The sequence below is a fragment of the Colias eurytheme genome, chromosome 16 (assembly GCF_061535395.1).
Source record: "Colias eurytheme isolate Ceu_HAF_F1 chromosome 16, ilColEury1 Martin Lab GWU primary, whole genome shotgun sequence".
Classification (NCBI taxonomy): Eukaryota; Metazoa; Arthropoda; class Insecta; order Lepidoptera; family Pieridae; genus Colias; species Colias eurytheme.
In genome coordinates this window covers 594,363-616,548 of record NC_142995.1, presented here as the reverse complement: position 1 = coordinate 616,548, position 22,186 = coordinate 594,363, and the positions used below count along the sequence as shown (strand labels likewise).

The 22,186-nt window shown below is 34.2% G+C and overlaps 4 protein-coding genes across 5 annotated transcripts in view; 2 read left to right on the top strand and 2 right to left on the bottom strand.

Moving 5' to 3' along the window:
* Window positions 1–12,265, bottom strand: part of Eps-15 (Epidermal growth factor receptor pathway substrate 15) — a 34,895-nt gene extending 22,630 nt beyond the window's left edge. Inside the window, exons 1-8 of the mRNA XM_090110972.1 lie at window positions 12,210–12,265; window positions 11,761–11,805; window positions 9,628–9,762; window positions 4,600–4,698; window positions 3,814–3,966; window positions 3,144–3,254; window positions 1,622–1,834; window positions 974–1,155 (exon numbers count right to left, since the gene is read on the bottom strand). Coding sequence (XP_089967098.1) covers window positions 974–1,155; window positions 1,622–1,834; window positions 3,144–3,254; window positions 3,814–3,966; window positions 4,600–4,698; window positions 9,628–9,762; window positions 11,761–11,805; window positions 12,210–12,236 — 965 coding nt within the window. The 5' untranslated portion in view covers window positions 12,237–12,265. The remainder of the gene's footprint in view (window positions 1–973; window positions 1,156–1,621; window positions 1,835–3,143; window positions 3,255–3,813; window positions 3,967–4,599; window positions 4,699–9,627; window positions 9,763–11,760; window positions 11,806–12,209) is intronic.
* Window positions 12,266–12,470: 205 nt separating this feature from the next.
* On the bottom strand, window positions 12,471–14,422 carry LOC149901526 (glutathione S-transferase E14-like). The gene is made up of 5 exons (XM_090110910.1): window positions 14,290–14,422; window positions 13,784–13,940; window positions 13,230–13,427; window positions 13,018–13,134; window positions 12,471–12,940 (listed from the first exon to the last, which is right to left on the bottom strand). Exons 1-5 carry the CDS (start codon window positions 14,358–14,360, stop codon window positions 12,752–12,754), a joined length of 732 nt encoding a protein of 243 aa, XP_089967036.1. The 5' UTR covers window positions 14,361–14,422; the 3' UTR covers window positions 12,471–12,751.
* A 958-nt stretch (window positions 14,423–15,380) lies between these two features.
* LOC149901525 (glutathione S-transferase 1-like) lies at window positions 15,381–18,456 on the top strand. 2 transcript variants are annotated; one of them, XM_090110971.1, is made up of 5 exons: window positions 15,381–15,531; window positions 16,731–16,789; window positions 17,197–17,338; window positions 17,655–17,848; window positions 18,362–18,456. In XM_090110971.1, exons 1-5 carry the CDS (start codon window positions 15,385–15,387, stop codon window positions 18,363–18,365), a joined length of 546 nt encoding a protein of 181 aa, XP_089967097.1. In that variant the 5' UTR covers window positions 15,381–15,384; the 3' UTR covers window positions 18,366–18,456. The 2 variants fall into 2 exon arrangements, with proteins under 2 accessions (XP_089967097.1, XP_089967096.1); XM_090110970.1 differs by lacking the exon at window positions 18,362–18,456 and adding an exon at window positions 18,130–18,256.
* A 642-nt stretch (window positions 18,457–19,098) lies between these two features.
* Window positions 19,099–21,003, top strand: LOC149901524 (uncharacterized). Its single transcript, XM_090110583.1, has one exon. It carries the CDS (start codon window positions 19,386–19,388, stop codon window positions 20,670–20,672), a length of 1,287 nt encoding a protein of 428 aa, XP_089966709.1. The 5' UTR covers window positions 19,099–19,385; the 3' UTR covers window positions 20,673–21,003.
* Window positions 21,004–22,186: the final 1,183 nt, after the last annotated feature.

Genomic DNA, 22,186 nt, shown 5'->3' with positions numbered 1-22,186 from the left:
AAGGTAGGTTTTATCCCGGAAATACCACGGGAACGGGAACTATGCGGGTTTTCCTTTGAAAACGCGGGCGAAGCCGCGGGCGGAAATCTAGTTTTTTTCATATTTCATCTTAAATATGGATTAATTAATACATTCTTCCGCATGCACGTTATTGCGTATACGTCTACGTACACGTTAATTTTCATGCTAATGTGCGTATTAATGTGTGTTTGGCATTTTAACATGTAATTAGTAATAATTTATCTTATCAACAGCTGTAAGGTACCTTTTATATTCATAATAGTAAAACCTTTTATATTTTTATTCAAAAAATAAATAAAAATAGGTATGTACGTACAGATACGTGTGTGTGTGTATATATATACAGGGTGTAATCGTTAAGTGTACACAGGCGATTATTCCGTAACTATTTCAGATATCAAAAAACTTTATACTGATATCAACAGCCCTTTACCTAATGAGTAAAATGACAATAATAACTTTTTAAAAATAAAAAGGTAAATATCCAAAAATTTTACATCAAACACTCCCATACATTTAGTATGAGATATGACTATCCTCAACATGTACTATGAAAAATTTTTGTTTTTTTTTTGAATTTGTGCTTAAATTACTTACTTCACAAATTTTAATAAAAATTCATTTAGAAACTGTAAACAGAGCTCGATGTGGAATACAATGGTATTCCAAAACGAGGACGTCACTTTGAACATTTGCTTTGAACACAAAATGTATGGAAAATTCAATGTCCCATACATTGTGTTTAATGTAACTTTTATGGATATTTCCCGTTTCATTTTTTAAAAGTTATTATTGTCATTTTACTCATTAGGTTAAATACTTTCGATATCAGTATAAAGTTTTTTGATATCTGCAATAGTTACGGAATAATCGCCTGTGCACACTTAACGATTACACCCTGTATATTATGTTCCATATGTTGTGTATGTATGCGTGTTCATTCGTATCTCACCATATATGCGCCAGCGTGGTCTGCGGCAGGCCCGTATCCAGGAACACGTGTCGTATCTCCATACCGGACACGAACCCGTCCCGGTCCGTGTCCGCTGCGGTGAACTGCGCGTCGTACTTGGCGCGCTCCGCGGGGGTTATCCATTGGTTGGTGGGCGCGGGGGAGGGGGTGGATGATGGCGGCTGCAATTTAATCAAATGTTAAGTTTTTATAGTATAGACAAATTTGTTGAGATATTTGTATTAGAAAATAAGTACGGCAATAATTTACAAAAAAACATTATTCGTGTTATATTTTAAATCCAAGTTGAAAACAATGTCAAACATATTATACTAAAATTAAACTCAAGTAAAAGTAAGTAATTGATCAGTTGCAGGGCAATCTATATAAGTTTTTGCGAAACAGGGCAGCTCTATACAGGATGTAATCGTTAAGTGTGCAAAGGCGATTATTCTGTAACTATTGCAGATATTAAAAAACTTGAAACTGATGTCGAAAGCCCTTTACCTAATCAATAAAATTTCAATAATAATTTTTTAAAAATAAAACGGGAAATATCCAAAAATTTTACACCAAACACACCCATACATTCAAACCTTTCCTCTTTATAATATTTGTATAGATGTATAGATGTATAGATATACTCACACTAGACAAATCCAGTAGTCCATCTAACAAATTAGTACTCGTAGCGGGTGCGGGGGGGTGTGGGCGTGGGGGGCGCGGTTGGGGCGAGGGGGGGCGAGAGGGGGGTCGCGACGGGGGCCGTGAGGGGGGGCGGGGGGGACGGGCACGTAGTTCTGGGGGCAGGCTGGTGGGCACGGCGTGCTTCTCTAGCGCTTTGTATACTAGGTGCATCGCCTGCGGACAAGAGAGAAAAGATAATTTTAGTGATAGTTTTTCTTAAAATAAAGGTTTTTTTATTTGTTTCTTATATGCGATATCACAAATTCTGTATTTTTAGAAATTAAAGACTTTTTAACTGATTTTAAACGCGATTTATTCAATATATTATTTTCCCGACGATTCGAACACTTTACAGCGAGCTCGAGCGTGGTCACAGGGAGACAAAAAGTCTTTAATTTCTAAATGTATAATACTCGCGTAAAATCAAACACTAAAAATACTAAATTCTGTATATTCTTCTGTGTAGTTTCGACAGTTAAAATATGTTATATTGAATAAATCTATCGATTATATAGAATGAAATCGGCCCTAAATCTTGCTTAATGTAATCTTTATTATTAAAACAGAATGTATTTGATTTAAAATATTTTAGTACCACCTTTGGTGGAAATGTATGTATTAATTTTAAAATAGACTTTGTATAAACCAGAGATGTAACGGAGCTTCGATTCCGGTTCCGTTAAGTCGAAACTTCCGATTATTATTACACTTTCGGTTCCGACTTCGGTTCCGATACTTTTGTATCGGATGTTAATCGGAGGTCGAACGAAACAAAGCGGGCGGCGCGCGACTGCCTGTGCCGAACAGGTTCATACATGTCGCGCGGGGAATCCCCCGACCCCCACTATGTGCACTCTATCATCAATTAGTGGTGCTGGCCTAATTTACGACTCTTTATGAAATAGATTGGATGGGGACAAAGCATCGAAGCTTTTGTTCATAAAGTACAATACATTACTTTTGGACTGGACTTTTGGAATGGACTCCCCATTTTGATTTAATTTGCTTTAGCTATTGTTCATTTATTGTAATGTCACCAAATGTAACACGCTACTTTGGGTTTTAATTTTAATTAAACTTTAAATTCATTAATTTTATCTTTTGTTCATTTGGAATTATGCCAATTTTTTTTCACAGTTGTTTTTTATTTTATAATAAAAAATAAAAATGAAAAGAATTGACTATAAATCATGTTTTATTTGTCCTTAAACAAACTGACCCTGCCTCCGATTTCGATTCCGATTCCGATAAACCAAATTTGAAAACTCCGATTCCGATTTCGGTTCCGATAAAACTACCTCCGTTACATCCCTGGTATAAACACATAATTTTGCCCTTTGCATCAAATGTCCTGTCTGTGTGTGTGAAATTTGTATTTATGTTTTGTATGCAATAAAGATTATAAATAAATAAATAAATAAAATAAATAATTTCTATGACATCTGTATTGCTATTAATCATAACACATAAACCAAGCACATACCACAATAAATTCATGTCTATCGAGCATCCCGTCCTTGTCCTGGTCGGCGAGGTCCCAGATCTTGCCGAGCGTCTCCAGAGGCAGCTTAGACTCCATTAGCACTCCTTTCACCTGTCGACATTCGATTTATTCATAAGCACTAGTTGTCCATTGTTGATTTTGTTGATTATAATGGAATTAGTAGGGTGTATTTGGTTTGAGCTATCATTAAGAAGATTCATTCAGACGAATAGCTCTTCTGGCTATAACTAACTTCCCCATATTTTCGTTGTTACCAACAGTAGGTTAGTTTGCAAGAAATTAGTAACAAATAAATAAATCAAATTCTAGACTTTGAATAGATTTACAGTAGACAAAGAGATATAACAATATACCTTGGTTTCATAGCGTTTCTTGACCACGAAAGTGTAATTCTATTTAGAGTGAGCAAACCACTCAGCACATTTTTGGTAGTAAAAATATCTAGAATTATAACGTCACCAACCTTATTCCCGGGTATCAGTCTATTTACTCGGCTGCAGAGAACACAACAGCTGTATGTGCTCCCTCTCTCCGCCTTCATCGTCAGTCCAATTTTCGACTTACCAGACAATTTATGTTGTATTCGAAGTAAACAGACCTCCTTGTCTCGGTAGACTACTAATAGCTCATATTACGTAACAAAACCCACCTTATTCCCAGGTATAAGTCCATTACTCGGCTGTAGCGAATCAAACAGCTGGCTGTACTTCTCCCGCTCCGCCGGCTTCACGCTCCAGTCGCTGAGCGGCGCGAGCGCGGGCATCGGGCTCACGCTCGCCGGCGGCACTTTCGGTAGCTCACCCTTAAGATAAATATCGTAGGGCCGAATTTATTAAGTGGAAGGGTGCTTTTTCCTCCAATAATATGCGAGTATTGTAAATAACCAATAGTATCGCTTTAAACCAAATCCATACTAATATTATAAATGCGAAAGTAACTCTGTCTGTTTGTCTGTTACTCAATCACGCCTAAACTACAGAACCAATTTGCATGAAATTTGGTATGGAGATATTTTGATACCCGAGAAAGGACATAGGCTACTTTTTATTGCGAAATATGTACCACGGGCGCCGCCGGGGCGGACCGCTAGTGAAGGTATATGATTGGTTCTTTATAAACACATTCCTCGCTAAACATCCTCGCACGTCATTGGTGGAAAAGCACACTAAGGCATAATATAAGGAACTATAAATTTCATAAAACTTATTGCATTACATCCGAAACTTATTTAGTTAGAATAATAGTAATTGTAAAACGTCATATTTATTTGTGAAAATGTTGATAAAACTTATGGCAAAAATATGCCATTATTTTCATTTGTATTCATTTAAATACATATACTATATATTTATTTATCAATTTTATCTCACGTTTTATAAGAATCTCTCGAAAATACAGGACAAGTTATTAAATTTTTCAAATTATTACAACTTACAACTTTAGGTGGCGGCGTCTCCGAGTGTATGTTGCTCATGTTTATGTCCTTGCCGGCTTGCGCCAGCGCAACCAGCTTCAACGCTACGAACAGGCCTGCCTGTAAACAAAATAATTCATTATTTATTATAGATAAATAAATTAAAAAAAGAGTGTGTGTGCTGAGCACACGTGTCAGAATTAAAACTTCTTTGGCAAGATTCAAAGATACCAAAATCGTCGTCTTACTCGATGACGTGACGGTATTTTCATGACGCGACCTTGAAATTTTTGGGTACTCTCAACGCGCCTAAAGAAGTTTCACTTCACAATTATTTCCTTCCCGATAACTTATAGTTTTGTATACCCAATGTCGATGGTAAAAAACGTCGTTGCAACGTATTTTTTATGGAATAACAGAATGGATAAAAACTATTCTTTAAATAAGGTACGATGAAGTATTAAAAGTTGCAATTCTGTAAATAAGACTTGTTATAAATGTATGTTTACGACTGGACGGTAAATGCATCTTTTTAACAGATGATGATGAGCGAAGAGATTAGCAAACTGGTCAGAATTTTCTGCAGTTACGAACCTATGAAGAAGGATGACGATCCTCCTAAACATTTCCAAAATAATAGACTAGTCACTAGTTCAATATCGGAATGATCTTGAACCAAGAAGTCTCATTATAACGCTTAGCTAGCTTTCCACCCGAGGCTTCTCCCGCTTTATCTAAAACCTAACAAATTATATTCTAAAACCTTCCTCTTGAATTACTCTATCTATTAAAAAAACCGCATCAAAATCATTTAAAGATTTAAGCTTTTTTTTTTTGTTTAATGCTATGTAGTGATACACAAACCAATAAAACAAGGAGGTGGATAAGTGATAAACAAACAATTATTATCAATCACTCACAGTTCAGTTACGCTCCACGTCTATAATTATCGCCTTCTTACAAGAAAAATCGATAGATGCATCGCTGTTAATGCTTACGACCGACATTGTACATTATGTTTGTTAGTTTTGTATTAAAGCTATACTTGTATTAAAACTATAATTATTTATTTTATTTATTTAGGTATATTAAACTAATCATCTTTAACTTGGTTCGGTTCATGGCTTCGCTTTCGTAGTACGTACCTACCCGAATAAATAGTGCTATATGCTAATGTACATAGATTATAATCTCTATACAAAATGTCATCTTAGCTATTACTAGCTGCTCCGCGCGGTTTCACCCCCGTGGCTCCACTCCTGTCGGTCGTAGCGTGATGATATATAGCCTATAACCTTCCTCGATAAATGGGCTATCTAACACCGAAAGAATTTTTCAAATCGGACCAGTAGTTACCGAGATTAGCGCGTTCAAACAAAAAACAAACAAACTCTTCAGCTTTATAATATTAGTAGTTATAGATTCCAAGAAAGAGCTACAATTATCCATTCAACCAACCTTTTTAATAGTGAAATAAAAATTAAATTCCACTTTTTCTAAACGACGTAAAATTTTAGACTTGAACGAATAACCTTCTGAAGTTAATTATACTTGAAACTTCAACAACCTGTACAATCCATGAAAAAACTTTCAACAAGATAATTTCGTAATTCTTAATAATAAAATAGCAGAAGTAACATACAGGTACATCACCTAACCACAGTATCACAAAACACAGTCACTATATGCACATGTAATTACCTCTTATAAATCACGTAATACTATAAAAACCTCCACGGTAAAGACACACCTATAGAGCAAAAAAACATAACCACTCCACCTCAAACTCAAATACAAAATAGTGAACCAATTCGTCAGTTAAATAGATAACATATCGCTATTAGTAATTAAACATATAATACATCCTTTAGAGTCAATATTGTCATATCATCATGTTAATGTACCTACTATCACTGACGCCCCCACGCTATAGGTTTAAATAAATACTTAATAGTTAAAAAAAACTAAAAAACACGCTTTTTGCAAATTGAAAAATGGAATAATTTTATCAAATTAGTGTATTGTCATCGGTCCTCAATAAATCTACGAAGTTTGAACGAAATCTGGCCGTTTAAAGTGGGTCAAAATCGCGCCCAAAGAAGTCGGTTACAAACAAACATACAGGTGAAGCTAATAAAAAGCGTGTAATAATAATAAAAAGTACTTACTAATTACTAGATTTAACTAGTGGTTGTGAAGTGAATTGCTTGCAAAGATGGTTGTAGCGTAAACATAAATTCTCAAAAAAAGTTACGATCAAAATAATTTTGCTCAGAATGGAAAAAAATATATTTAAAACATTTTTCATAGTTGCAGTAAGTACCTACACCTTTTTCATGTCGCACATTTGCACAGGTGATTTTATAACAGTTGATCTAAAGCGAGAATCGTTTCTCTATAATATGAAAAAACAATTGTTTGCAAAAGTTTTAGAAATCTCTAAATGGAACTGGATAAAATTTCTATCAAAACTTTCGAATACATTGCTCAAAGCCGATGAAATACAAGACCATTATTGCCAGAAAATGAAATAATATCTTAAGTCTTAACTGATTACCTTCGAATATTATTTAATGGTATCATTTGAATATTCCTCTTACTCTTTCTCTCTTTCATGACAAATGGACTAACTCAGCTTGAGAAACGATCATGTAGACTAGATTCTTCGGTTACTTTTAAATTTAATTGTAATTAGTTCACTAGATGTAAATAAAGTAAATGTAAATGTGTAAAACTATGTCAATTATTAAATGCCCATTCGCTTGTTGATTGCTTGCCACGAAAAAGTTTGAAGCCTACTAAATTGAATGAAAATTGGGACACAGGGCGTATCCCGGATTATTCTTATCCCGCAATTTTGATCCGTTTTCATAATTTAAGAGTTACGCAATTAAAGAAACAATAATCTATAGATAGCGATACTTTAAAAATGACAAAAATATTATTGTTAAGTAATCGTAATAACTTAAATTACCCACTATAAACGAAGTCAAGATCAAAAGATATAAGAGTCGAGAGCTAAATTAAACCTGTCAATTTTCCTGAAAGAGTTAGAAATCTGCACAAAAACAATTCACAAATATAAAAAAGGGGACAAACTGCGAATATTAGCCTAAAATCGTCCATTCACGCACACTTCAAAAAAATATGGATTTCGGCAAATGCATCGACCTTATTACTGTTATGTTTGGGCCTAGGCCAACATTTTATTAGGCGACTGTCTGATAGACGCAAAAATGGAGAGCTCATACGTTTCAAAGGATAAAAGGTCGATAGTATAATTTGAAGGCTCGTAATGGCTTCTGTTAGAACATCGTCAAAGGTGGTAATGATTTTTTGAATGTTTGTGCTTAAAATGCACAGACGTATTTTGCTACATGCATCCTTTACGATACACATACCAGCCTAAAAATTCTTAATTTATTTAAAGTCATATACTTAAACTACTTTATAATTATTGTAAACTAGCGGTCCGCCCCGGCTTCGCCCGTGGTACATATTTACGTTTTCTCTACATAATAACCATCCTCGTACTTCAAGGAATATAATAAAAAAAGAATTATCGAAATCGGTTCCGCCGTTCTCGAGTTATGCGCTTACCAACACATTTTGCGATTCATTTTTATATATAAAGAAGATAAAAATAAATTGTCAAATATGTTTATATTTATATTGCCGGAAAAAGGATAAAATTCAAATTTAGGAGCAGACAATTTGGGTAAAACCGTCAATCACCGCTAGATAATTATCAAACGAAATTATAAACAAAATGTGCTACTCAATAAATTACATAAGAGAATCCATAAAATTGAATAAAAAAATAAAATTTTGTATGAGAATTGAGAAACAAATCTCTAGCATAGAAAGAAAACAGTTCAACATCATACAGTTTATGAATGATAAGATAAAGTTAGTTAATCTTTTAAGATAAAAGAAATCTTCAAGGCATCTTTAATTTTATCTTTGTGAGCATTTCACACATCTCTGAATTTTGTTAATGGAAACTATAATAGCAAAGATGATTTAAGCTATTGCGCTTGAATAAATTAAGTTTGAGATTGTATAGAAATAATTGTATGTATAATGTATATCACTACATAGTATAGAACAAAGTCGCTTTCTCTGTCCCTATGTCCCTTTGTATGCTTAAGTCTTTAAAACTACGCAACGGATTTTGATGCGGTTTTTTTTAATAGATAGAGTGATTCAAGAGGAAGGTTTTAGTATATAATTTATTAGGTTTTAGACAAAGCGGGCGAAGCCGCGGGCGGTAAGCTAGTAAAAATAAAATGATATTTATTTGCTGAAACAATAATTACCTACTTTTGTAGTGCATTGAAATAGGGCTTAAGTCCAATTTAGTGAGTCGAACAAAAAAAGATTACCCATGCAGTTGATTGGAATCAACTATTCATAGTTTATACATACAAAACAAGGAATATTGCATTTTATGCAGAGTCGTTATCAATAACATCAAAAACCATGTAAGATATTATGAAAATATATTCACTTCCTGTATTCAGAGCAACAAATAGGTCAAGTTAAATTCTTAAGAATATATCATTGCATATGCAAGCTTATCGTGATAAGATCTTGACCTACGCCCATTAAGATGTAAAATATATAGATTTGAAGTTTTTTCACATACTTGAATTATATTCCTTAACTAGCTTCCGCCCACTACTTTGTATGTGCATCCCCGTTTTCCCCCGTTCCCGCAAGAATTTCGTGAAATCCTTTCTTAGCAGATGCCTCCGTCCTAACATCTACCTGCATGCCAAATTTCAGCCCGATATGTCCAGTGGTTTAGGCAGTGCGTTGATAGATCACTATACCTTTGAGTTTTATATATATATAGGTGACATAGGAGTGAGATAGAATTATTGCTTTATATCAAAATCTTGACCTTAGCCCAATAAATCATATAAATTTACAGTTTATTTTTGTAATTGAATTATATTCCTCAAAAGTATACGAGCTAGATAATATTATTGCAAACATACACACAAAATTTATATTTATTTATATTAAAAGTAGCAAAGTACTAACCTTATCCAAATACCCTTTGCCGGTGGGATCAGAGAGATCCCATATCTTGCTGAGGACCACATCGCTAAGACGTGACTTCTTGAGGAATCGAGCTGCATCCAGCGCTTGTATTGCTCCTGTGCCATTTGGATCCACCTGCAAGTGAAGTATACATAAATATAACGCTAACTATTGTATAATCTGCGAGGATGCATGTTTGTTACACAAAGTTATTATCATTTAAACTAGCTTACCGCCCGCGGCTTCGCCCGCTTTGTCTGAAACCTAAAAAATTATATACTAAAACCTTCCTCTTGAATCACTCTATCTATTAAAAAAACCGCATCAAAATCCATTGCGTAGTTTTAAAGATTTAAGCATACAAAGGGACATAGGGATAGAGAAAGCGACTTTGTTTTATACTATGTAGTGATTATCTCAATATAATAAGTTTGTAACAAATGCACATCCATGCATTTGTTACTCATTTACACAAAAACAGCTGATCAGATCTGTATGGAATTTGCTACAGCTAGATAAATGTATTAGGATTAGCATGCCACTTTAACTAATCTGGTGTAAAAGAAATGACGCTAGCTCTGACTGGTAATATTATAAACTAGCTGTTCCCCGTGGTTTCACCTGCATTGCCCAGCACCTGTTGGTCTTATCGTGATGATATATAGCCTATAGCCTTCCTCGATAAATGGGCTATCTAACACCGAAAGAATTTTTCAAATCGGACCAGTAGTTCCCGAGATTAGCGCATTCAAACAAACAAACAAACTCTTCAGCTTTATAATATTAGTATAGATATGAAAGTGTGCTTATCATGCTCATTTTTATGGCTAAATTACTGACCTAATTTGGATTGAATATAGTTGAATATGTAATATGTAACATGAGACTTTTCCAAAAACTGATTTCACCCCTCAAGTCTATTGAATACCTAAATTTGATTGAAGGCACTAAAGTTTTAATGTACAAGTAAAATGCACAGTAGGAAAACTAAAGATGATAAGTATGTAATAAATTTACACTGAATAATATGCCAATCAAAATTGAGGGCTATTTTATAAACCTATTTCTTATGTAACATGAAAATTGTCTAGTTATTGATAACTATTACTATAAACTACTTCAAATCTTGCTCCAGCTGCAAAAACTTTGTTAGATTGATCAAGGCATGTTCTGAGTCACTTAACCAAGTCAAATCATTTTAATGAACGACGATTGATTGAGGGTAATCAAAGATTGTACACTGTACAGTGTATTGAGTGTATTGATAAAATAAGTAACGAAGAACAAAATTCTGTGAGATATAAATATTTTATGCTATTTACATGCAAATGAAAGGGTACTTAAAATTTTTTAAGCATAATAGCACATAACTTGGTCAATCACTATCACTACATAGTATAAAACAAAGTCGCTTTCTCTGTCCCTATGTCCCTTTGTATGCTTAATTCTTTTAAACTACGCAACGGATTTTGATGAGTTTTTTTTTTATAGATAGAGTGATTCAACAGGAAGGTTTTAGTATATAATTTATAAGGTTTTAGACAAAGCGGACGAAGGAGCGGGCGGTAATCTAGTAAATAATATAATGTGTTCAGTGGTCTAATGCATCTCACAAATTATAAACAAGGGATTTAGAAAAAGCAATATTCTTGTCAGATCAAGATAAAGGATTAATTTTATTGTGTTACTATAATTTTCTTGTCTCTTATATGTTTCTGATCAGTAAAACCAGGATGAGATCAATAATAAATTCCTCTTAAAGAAAAAAATTATATAGTTATTTATAGGTTTTTGCTATTTATCACTATTTACATTCAAACTCAAACTCAAACATTTATTCATTCAATTAGACTTCTTATAGAAGCACTTTTGAAACGTCATTACATATTTTAAAATTTACCACCATTGATTTCAGTATCCGATCCACATCTGAACCTGAGCTTGATTTAATGTTTGATTCAAAAGTACAGTTATCTAATCTACACAATGGTGTTACTTATAATGTAACCATTTCTATTTCCAAGTTTAAAAGCTGCATAAGTCAATTTATACAGCAAAACATGCACATATAGGGATTAAGAATCCAAATGTCACTAATCTAATATGTATTATAAATACAATATGTACACTTACTTGATGATAATAGGCCTCGTATATAGAACTGTGGGTCCCTGCCACCTGCAATGGTTCAATCCACATTTTTTTTGATAAAATATTAAACCTTACACTATATTTAAAAAGGTTTTATGGGTGTGACATATCTATACAATTTGTGACAGTACAACTTTTAACACCAACTTAACAAAAATCGCTAACAATGACCACGTATTTCACTACACTGTTATTTTTCGTAATAAATAAACGCAATTTTAATTATTAACGTAAACCGTTGATTTCTAGTTTTAACTTCAGCGTAATCAGTCTACAAGTTCCCGACACTTCGACGCCGCAATTTCGTAGTTATAATATTCAGGCTGGTGACTGATTTCCATAAATCGAAAGGATATTATTATGTGATGATTTTCAGACACATTAACATTAAATTTGCACTAAACTATTTATTTTATTCGGGTAAATTCTACCTGAGTAGGAGAAGGCAAGGCAGCCATTTTTTACATCTCCCTGTCGACCAATCAATAGAGTACATTGACTAGAGACACTTGACATTTAAAATGATGTGCCCTTTGTATTTGATATAAAATCGGTTTTAAATTGTATTACGAAAAATCGATTCAATCATTCGATAAAAATGTAATGTTTGTATTTTCTAAATTATTATTATGGTTGCAATAGAAATGATTTCATTCTTATCAAATATTTAACAAAGGGAAGAAAATAAAAAATGCTTTCAAAAATAATTTTTATTCAATGTGTTATTTTATGACAATAATAAAAAAATCATATCTAATCATACGTTTATGCGCCAAATTCAACCATCTTGGAGTCCAAGAATTTCCTCCAAGAATTAAATTTTTCTTATAAAAAAATTCACTACAGTATTTACTACTATGTATATATTTAATAGGTACTATGTCAAAATAGTTAAGAACTTTGTGCGTTTCAAAAAAATCTAGGATTTCGATTTTTTTATTTTGCACAGCGTCAGAATATAATCGTCGTCAACTTATTCTGCATGTCGGAACAATTCAATAAAGTGTGTCAATCTTTCCAGCCCTCGGCGATTAATTTCATAACATGGCAATGCTTCAAATCTTTTTAGCCACTGCTTTACATTTCTGTGTCTTTCGGTAATCGGAATTAATAATTGCAGGGATGTTACAGTTAACATCACACAGACATCACACAAATACATCTGAAATTGAATTAACAATATTACATGGTTACAATAGCTACATATTTTATTACATTAAAATAGTTAAAGGAATTTACCTTATCACCAACGAGCCAATTATTTTTGTTCAAATTAATTTCTAAATAGTCCAATGCACGATACCATTCCTCCGTTTTTGTTTCTGGAACCGGCCAATTACCAGCAAAATAACATGACTATAAAAAATATGAGTTTTTTTATGAATTCAAACACTTGTAACGTGTTCAATCTCAAATTTTTTGCTTTAATATTGTATCTAATTGCCACTTACAATTATTTCGCTATCCAACGGGAACAACCTGCCAGAGTTATAAAATAGCATTTCATTTACTTTTGCTCTCTCGAGGGGATCAATTGGATATAGATCTTGCGCAGACGTTTTCTGACATAAATATATAGCAGCAGCGTGACTATCTAGAATTGTTTTGTCTCCGATAACCAATGCCGGCACTTTTTGCAATGGATTAATCTGAAAATAATGTTCAAGCTTTTTACTGCATAATTTTTCATTATTGTGAACAGTCGACCATGTTATACATGGTAGTTTACTTAAAATTCATTTAATATAATTATTTAATACTTATACTTGTATAGGGCGTATTCAGAAAGAAAGCTTGAAACTTATAAGCGCTTATCGGCGCTTGTCATGTTCATATAAATATGACAAGCAAGACAATGAACATGACAAGCGCCGATAAGCGTTTATAAGCGCTTATAAGTTTCAAGCTTTCTTTCTGAATACGCCCATACGTAGTATATTATTATTAGTCTGTGCTTATACATAGGATAGATAATTGAAATCACTTTAAAATTAACGTACATTACCTTATAGTACTCTTCAGTCTTCTGTTCACTGGTAAATAAATCTACTTTATTCACAACTAATTCGATATCAAGCAGTGATGCAGTCATCATCACAAACCGAACTGGCGGAGAAGCCTCGTCTGCATATAATACAGGTTTTGCAGACATTGTGTGTTTTCTGAAAAATATACCAAATGTACTAAAAATCATATACCGTATACTTGATGCATCTATATCTTATTATTATAATAATTATCTTAAGATAATAATATTATCTTGAGTTTAAAGATAATAATATGTAGAAAAATCAGTTGCATTCCGGGTCAAGCATTAGTCAATAAACAAATGCTGTATGAGCATTTAATCCTTAAAATTTACTCGGTTTTGTTAAAATTATGTACTATTATGCAATTGATTATAAAATAGCTAACAATCGGTAAATGCAATTTTTTTTCCATAGCAATATGAAACAAATTTTTTTATTTTAATAATCATATGAATATCATATTTATTAATTTAACACTTACATAGCGTGTTGTCGGCACTGTAATCCATATGGAATAAAGTATCTCATTGTTTTCTTCATACTCAGGATCATTTTAAAGACAACTTGTGTAAACAAACCTGTTCTAGGTAACTAACCATACTGTCTTCGAAGTTTATTGTTTACGCTGAATAAACATCGCTTGATCAATTCAGGAATAAAAATGAAGTCACAATAAATAAAACATTAGCGAAATCCATGACAAAACGAACACCTTTTTTAAATCTTATTTAAATTTTTGAGCCGAAACCATTAGGTTATAACAATCATATCGGTTCAAACTTTTGGAAGATCTGTAACAATTTTCAATGTGTAAAATTGAAATGAGGGTAGATAAACATAGCTCTAATCGATAAACTGTAATTTGCATACCGAAATATGTTAAATGACGTAGTTCTAAATATTGTTAAATCCAAAAGGAGATAAAATATTTGCTCCAATCGGACACAATATTGAGTATTTTTATTCGCTTTTTTATGTTCTCAAGTATGAAATTTTTCACAGATGTTAAACCACTATTATGCCATTATGCCATTACTACTATTATTGATTTAATTATGGAACCTCATTGAAAATACATAGACTTAAAAATTAACAAAAGAAAATAAAATCCTATTGTCCACTGTCGTAAAGTCTCACATTTTGTTGTCATGGCATAATTGTTTATATAAATTAACATGTAAGTTAATCTTTAAAATTAAAAAAAAAACTACAAAACTAACGAAAAATATTACTTAAAAATGGGTAAAGTTGGAAGCAAACCGCTTGCCTCGTTAAAGTAAGTACCTATTGATAATATTTAAATATTTATAGCATACTAGTATTGCATTCCCCGCGTAGCTTCGTCTGCTATTCAACGAACTACTTTAACAGTTCTTTGAGGACCTCAAGGCATTCGTGCAAACGGTATGAATATCGGTGCAGTAGTTTGTGAGTTTATCGCGAACAGTCACGGAGGGTCTTTTTAACCAACTTCATTATAATATTACGTAGTGATAGTGATAGTATATATTATGAAAATTTGTTACATAATAAAATGTTCCATACACATCTTATTGACAATAGACCATACGTTTCAATGCCCAGACACTGCACGTTGTGGAAAGCTGACCGGAGTCCAGCGTGTAGATCGGTGATGATGGCGTTAGATGCGATGAACATTAGCGTCACTGAAGTAGACGTGGACATGGATAAAGCTGAACATAAGGGTCAGGATATTGTGTGCGTAAGTTCATCTTTCCTTATCTTCTCTTATATATAAAAATAAATCGCAAAATGTGTTGGTAAGCGCATAACTCGAGAACGGCTGAACCGATTTCGATAATTCTTTTTTAGGGTTCCGTAGCCAAAATGGCAAAAACGGAACCCTTATAGTTTCGTCATGTCCGTCTGTCCGTCTGTCCGTCTGTCCGTCTGTCACAGCCGATTTACTCGGAAACTATAAGTACTACAGTGATGAAATTTGATGGGAATATGTGTTGTATGAACCGCTACAAAAATATGACACTAAATAGTAAAAAAAAGAATTGGGGGTGGGGCCCCCCATACATGTAACTGAGGGATGAAATTTTTTTTTTCGATGTACATACCCGTGTGGGGTATCAATGGAAAGGTCTTTTAAAATGATATAAAGTTTTCTAAAAAACATTTTTCTTAAAGTGAACGGTTTTTGAGATATCAGCTCTCAAAGTCGTAAAAAGTATGTCCCCCCCCCTCTATTTTTATAACTACGGGGTATAAAATTCTAAAAAAAATAGAGGTGATGCATGCTAATTAACTCTTTCAACGATTTTTGGTTTGATCAAAGTATCTCTTATAGTTTTTGAGATAGGTTGATTTAACTGTAATTTATTATATTTGCTGCTACGGAACCCTTTGTGCGCGAGCCCGACTCGCACTTGGCCGGTTTTTTATTATATTCCTTGAAGTACGAGGATGGATCTTATGTAGAGAAAACGTAAACATGTACCACGGGCGAAGCCGGGGCGGACCGCTAGTACTTAATATTTTAGCTTATCAATGTGTCTAAACCTAAATAAATTATAAAGTATGCATCAAAGCTATATTTTTGTTACTTATCTCTTTTGAAAATGTTGTATTTTAATAATATGATAATTTTACAGGCTGATTAAACATTAATAATGTATATTATTATTATTTAAGTATACATATAATATATGTATAATATACAATGCACGTTATCTGGTTGCATTGTTTAGCATCAGTTGAGAAACTCGCTCACCTTCGTTATGCATACTAGTTCTATTTATAGTATTATAATTGTTATATTATTTTTAATGTTTTCATTGCATAATTAATTTATGAATAGAGTTTAATGAGAAAACAACTATATAAAGACAGTAAAAAATACCCTGCTTTTAAATATCCGCGATTTTTTATTCATATTTTTTCACTGCTTTACAGATGAATCCTCTTCAAACTTTACCGATATTTAAAGATAAGGAATTAATTTTGACCGACAGGTAAACTTAATTTTTTTACTAATAAAATACCTTCCCGTCACATAGCATTGTTACAGCTATTGAACTAAAGTAGAAATGTCTACGTGGATGCGTACCAGGATCGCCCGTGGTAGATTAGACGTTATTGTTTCACATTATATTCTTATTTTATCGAGACAAAATAAATAAAATCTGGTCATAACAATAGGTCTATGTTTTTTTCTTTATATTGCTTAGAACGTAGAATTTAGATGTTAAATATTATACTAGCAACAGAAATTCTTCAATAAGCTTTGCCCAGCACACTCAAGAATTTTTCAATTAGAACCCGTAATTCCTGAGATAAGCGCGTTCAAACAAACACTTGAGAATATATAGTATAGATAGTACCACCTATTCATTACATTAATAAATATTATTTGGTTTAGCCACGCAATAAACACCTACTTAGCGTCACGGTACAGTAGTTTGGATCAACTATTGCCCCGCGACCCGGGCGGACGGGCTGTGGTAGACCAGCTTCTCTGCTATAACTGTGGAGTGCTTCAACCACGATACAGGAACTCTGCTGTTAGTTGCTGAATCTATCATACTACTAGAATTGCATATTTTATGTATGTACTTGGAATACACCACTGAATATCTTATAGTTTTGGATAGGTAAATGGACAGAAACATCCATGATTTGGGAGTCATTTTAACTGTCTCGGATATCGTTCTCGCCGTACAAACTTATAATTTATATAAACTACATTTTTCTGAAGGCGTTTAATTTTCAAAATAATGATTTTCACGATGATGAATTTTTAGTTAGGTAGTTACAATTTATTAATACTATTTCCGAATTTTTATTATATATAAATTAATAATCTTTGGAACGCTTCAGGATCCAATAATGTACGAGAACTGCCGTTACGTGTTACCAGATCATATGTTTGAAATTGAAAACTCCTACGCTGATCTGGAAACAATTTTGTCTCACCGGCCGTGGCTGACGGGATCCTTGCTAACTTTGGCTGATATTTCTATAGCTGCTACGATCAGCACACTTAATATTCTCGTACCAGTGGATAAGACCAAGTAATTTGTGTTTATTGAAATGTTGTTTTAGTACCATATAAAAATGTATGATCAGTTGTGTACAACGTATAAAAACTGAATAAGGAAATAGTTTGATTTACTATTAAAAATACAATTACATATTTTGTCAGCAGTTTAGCTGATGCAATTAGAGATAACTGAATGAAAGCACTAAATTCCATAATATTTAAAAATGATTGAAATTAAGTTGTGAAGTAGGTATGTATTTATTACACGAATAAGAGTATTTTTTTGTTAAACCTTAAATCTACTTTTTGAAGGTACCCAAATCTTTATAGTTGGTTGTGCAAAATGTCAGAAGAAAGTTTTTATTCCACTGCAAATATCAAAGGATTGGATGAATTCGCTAAAAGAATAGGCGAGTTGCTAAATCTTGAACCTTCGTAAAAGTAATTTCTTTTGTAAAAAACATAAAATATTACTTTTATAATATGGTATACTAGAAATCAAACCAAAATCATGACAAATATTTTATTTCGTTTTGTTTTACAGATAGTGGAGAATATTATGCAAATGAGTTCAAAGCTTGCCCACGAAGTTCACTTGCTCGTCGTTCTCAGAATCTTATTTCGCCGGAGGAAAATATAGATGTCAAATAAAAATCATGTTTTTGCAAAATAAATTATATTTATTATAACGAATTACACATTTTTCTTAAATAATTTTATTGATAGTTATAGGTACTTTTATTAGTTCCAATATGGTAAAATATGTTACAGTTTTTAGTAGTGTTTTCGCTTCAATCGTCCCGTCCGATTAGGGCCCTTCTGGCCTCCTCCACTCAAGCGACAGCCCAAGCCGAGGTTCGAGATCCCCGTCAAGGGGGGGGGGGACGCCCTTGTGCATGTCGCTACCAGGGTGAACCTTCAGTTCACCCCCGCGTCCGCGTTAAAATGTAGAAGCCCTTCTGGCTAACATTGAGAAACACCACACAAAAAAAAAGCTTCAATCGTATGCAATGTAACATCGACCAAGTTCACTTTTTGTACAATACAAAACATAAATACAAGATCCTTGATAAATTAAATTATTTATTTTGTATTCAAATCTCAAGCAATGTTGCAAATAAAATATCTTACAGAATCAATTAAAGTAAAAGTACGTAACTTATTTAAGTCGATTCATTTAATCGATACCAACCATAGACAATTCATTATTGTTATAGAACATCACTATGTGGAATCCACCTGTCATGCCTATACATGTCAAAAATTCCAAAGTTTGTTATGTAGAGGGGTGGAAATAAGTTGTAGTCGTACAACAAGGTGCAAGTTCTGTAATTAATTATGTAGATTATCAATGCTATTGTTCACTAAGAATCCGCTGTGAAACGTAAAAACTATTCAGTTATTCTCATGGAACGTGAAGAAAGTTTATTGTGAAAGGTATACTTCGACTAGGTATGCCGTCATCAATTTCGGATGTGTAATAAAGACTTAATTGTCACAAACGTGGTTCTATACTAAATCAAAAGTTGTTTGATTGGGAAATAGATTAAATATACTTAGTAATACATATGTCGGGATTTCAACCTCGTGATACAATGCCCAAGATGGGGCACGTAACAGATTTGCGAGAGCAATGGTTGGTGCGAGCTGACGGCGCGCTGGCTCATCGCCTCCAAGACCGTGAGATTTCGTCGCATCTCTGTGAAAACAGGTATCGCAATCAACAGATACGTGAAGACTTCCCAGTAGCTTTAAACGAACAGAGGGATATCGAACACGAAGTACAATTGCGCGAACTCGCGCGCCGTCGACAAGCGGAGATAGACGCAGAAATAGCGCGAGAAATGGCTGAGATCAATATAAGACGACAACGACGCGTACATAATCCTGAAATGCTTGTCCAGCCCAGTTCGTCGAAAGCAACACCGGCGCCTCCGCCTCCTGACATTAACCCTGACGAATTGGGTCTATCTGCCTCTGAACTTGAAGAAATGAGGCGAAGGCTAGAACAGGAAGAGCGAGATGCTCGATTAGCCAGACAATTAAGTCATGAAGTTGAGGGTAATGAAGCGATACTTGCAGACATGAAATGTGCAGTTGAAGCGCAAGACGGCGAGCTCGCGCGCCTCTTACAGGAAAGGGAATATAAGAAACTACAAAGAGCAAAAGAGAAAGCACGACAAAAAGCACTCTTGAAGAAACAACAGAGATTGGCGCAGAGAGAAATACCCCCAGAACCACCTCAAACAATGCTCTGTGATGCTTACAGTAATCCCAGAGACATGATACGCCAGAATGGTATACGATTATGCAAATCAGTTGACTCTGACCTCAATTATGTTGAACCGTTTGAAAAGGAATGTATACAATCAAAAGCCAGTGCCTTACAGTCTAAAGAAATATCAAAACAGTATTACGCACAAGAACCTGGAACTTCTAGCTCGAATCTGAACATTTCACACAACCATTCCAGATCTTTTGAATCTAAGCCTCCTGTGAATCTCAATACGTCTATACATCATCGGCAGCCACCACCACCTCCAACCACCAGCAAAAAGCCGAGATTTCCGGACCCAGTGAGCATTAGACCAGCTTCTCACTACCCCACAGATAATATTCTTTCAGACAACGATGCACACTCATCGATGCCTCACAGTGTAAGTGAAAACAATAACTTATATAGCTCAGCGTTCCCTTCAGACATGAATGTGCCACCCCCAAGAATGGGTTACGATAAATCTGACCCTTCCAAACGATTATCCGTTATATCTGATATAACTGCAGAAGGACTTGCTAAGAAAAAGAGCAAGCAAGCCGATTTAAATAAGAAGCGACGGGGCTGTAAAATACAATAAAAATTTAGTTTTATATATTTCATATCATACTTTCTCCTAATAAGAATTCAATTTTTTTTATAATAATTTAATGAATGCCATTTTAATTCTTATGTTCATGAATCTAGAAAAAATATGAAAGTCTGAACTGAATATACAAGCAAAGCAAAAGTACATTAATTTATAATATTTTATTTTACGTTCATAGCAAGGCATTACATTTTTTGTTTATATTTTTTTCGATTATAACAATAAAAAATAATTTTCTTCAACATCACTCCACTGAATTGATTTCATCAACTTTTTTTTTTCATAAAACCAGACAAATGTAGTTTTTTAAATATTGCATGATTTGCACTAGGGATGTAACGATACATGATTTTGCCGATACGATACCGATACCGATATTTGTAGTAATGTATCGGCGATACCGATACCGATACCGATATCGATGGCTTGGTAGAAAAATAAATAGTGAATTATGCATAAAAAGTTACCAACATTTAACAGAGACTGTCTAAACCGTTGGTTTAATAGTATAAGTTTTAGTATTGTTTAGTTCCATCATTCGATAATAGATGACGCTAGTTGTAGAAGCCGTGTTTTTAAATCGCGCTTATGTTATTCTTTTGTAATTAGATATAAGCAAAATGGTACTGTAGTTCCGCATCCCTCGCAAATATACGGTCAGAGCGTTTTTGTGTGTTTTATTTCCGACTCTGGCTAGGGTGTACTACATTGCTGGTGGTGCATAACATTTGGTCCTGCGAGCCGAATATTGGAGACCAGGTGGTGACGTCAGCGGCCATTGGAGGGAGCGAGAGGGAGAGCAGCCGGGACGCCAGCAGCCATCGGAGGGAGTGAGAGAGAAGCAACCGGGACGTCATCGGCCAGCGGAGCGAGCGAGAGGGAGAAGAACCGTGACGTCAGCGGCCTGCGGAGCGAGCGAGAGGGAGACAACCGTGACGTCATCGGCCAGCGGAGCGAGCGAGAGGGAGACAACCGGGACGTCAGCGGCCAGCGGAGCGAGCGAGAGGGAGAAGATCCGTGACGTCAGCGGCCTGCGGAGTGAGCGAGAAGGCGACAACCGTGACGTCAGCGGCCAGATTAGCGAGATATCTAAGAGGGAGTTAGACTCTTCTAGCTATATTAAAAATTGTGTATATGATGAGACCGAAGTACTATATGTAGATTACAAAACTGAATTGAAAGATGCTTTGATTGAATTAAAGGGTAATAGTCGGTCCGGGGTAAAGTCAAGTGATTCCAGCGAGTATCAAGAAAAATGTGTCATAAAATTACCAGAAATTTCTTTACCTAAATTTTCAGGAAAATACACAGAATGGCCTACCTTTAGAGATCTTTTTGTATCATTGATACACAATAACCATAAATTAGATGATGTACAAAAACTACATTATTTAAAAGGTCATTTATTGGGTGAACCGGAACAGCTCCTAAGGCATACAGCAATAACCGATAAAAACTACACCGCTTCCTGGACGCAGCTAGTCAACCGTTATGACAACAAAAAG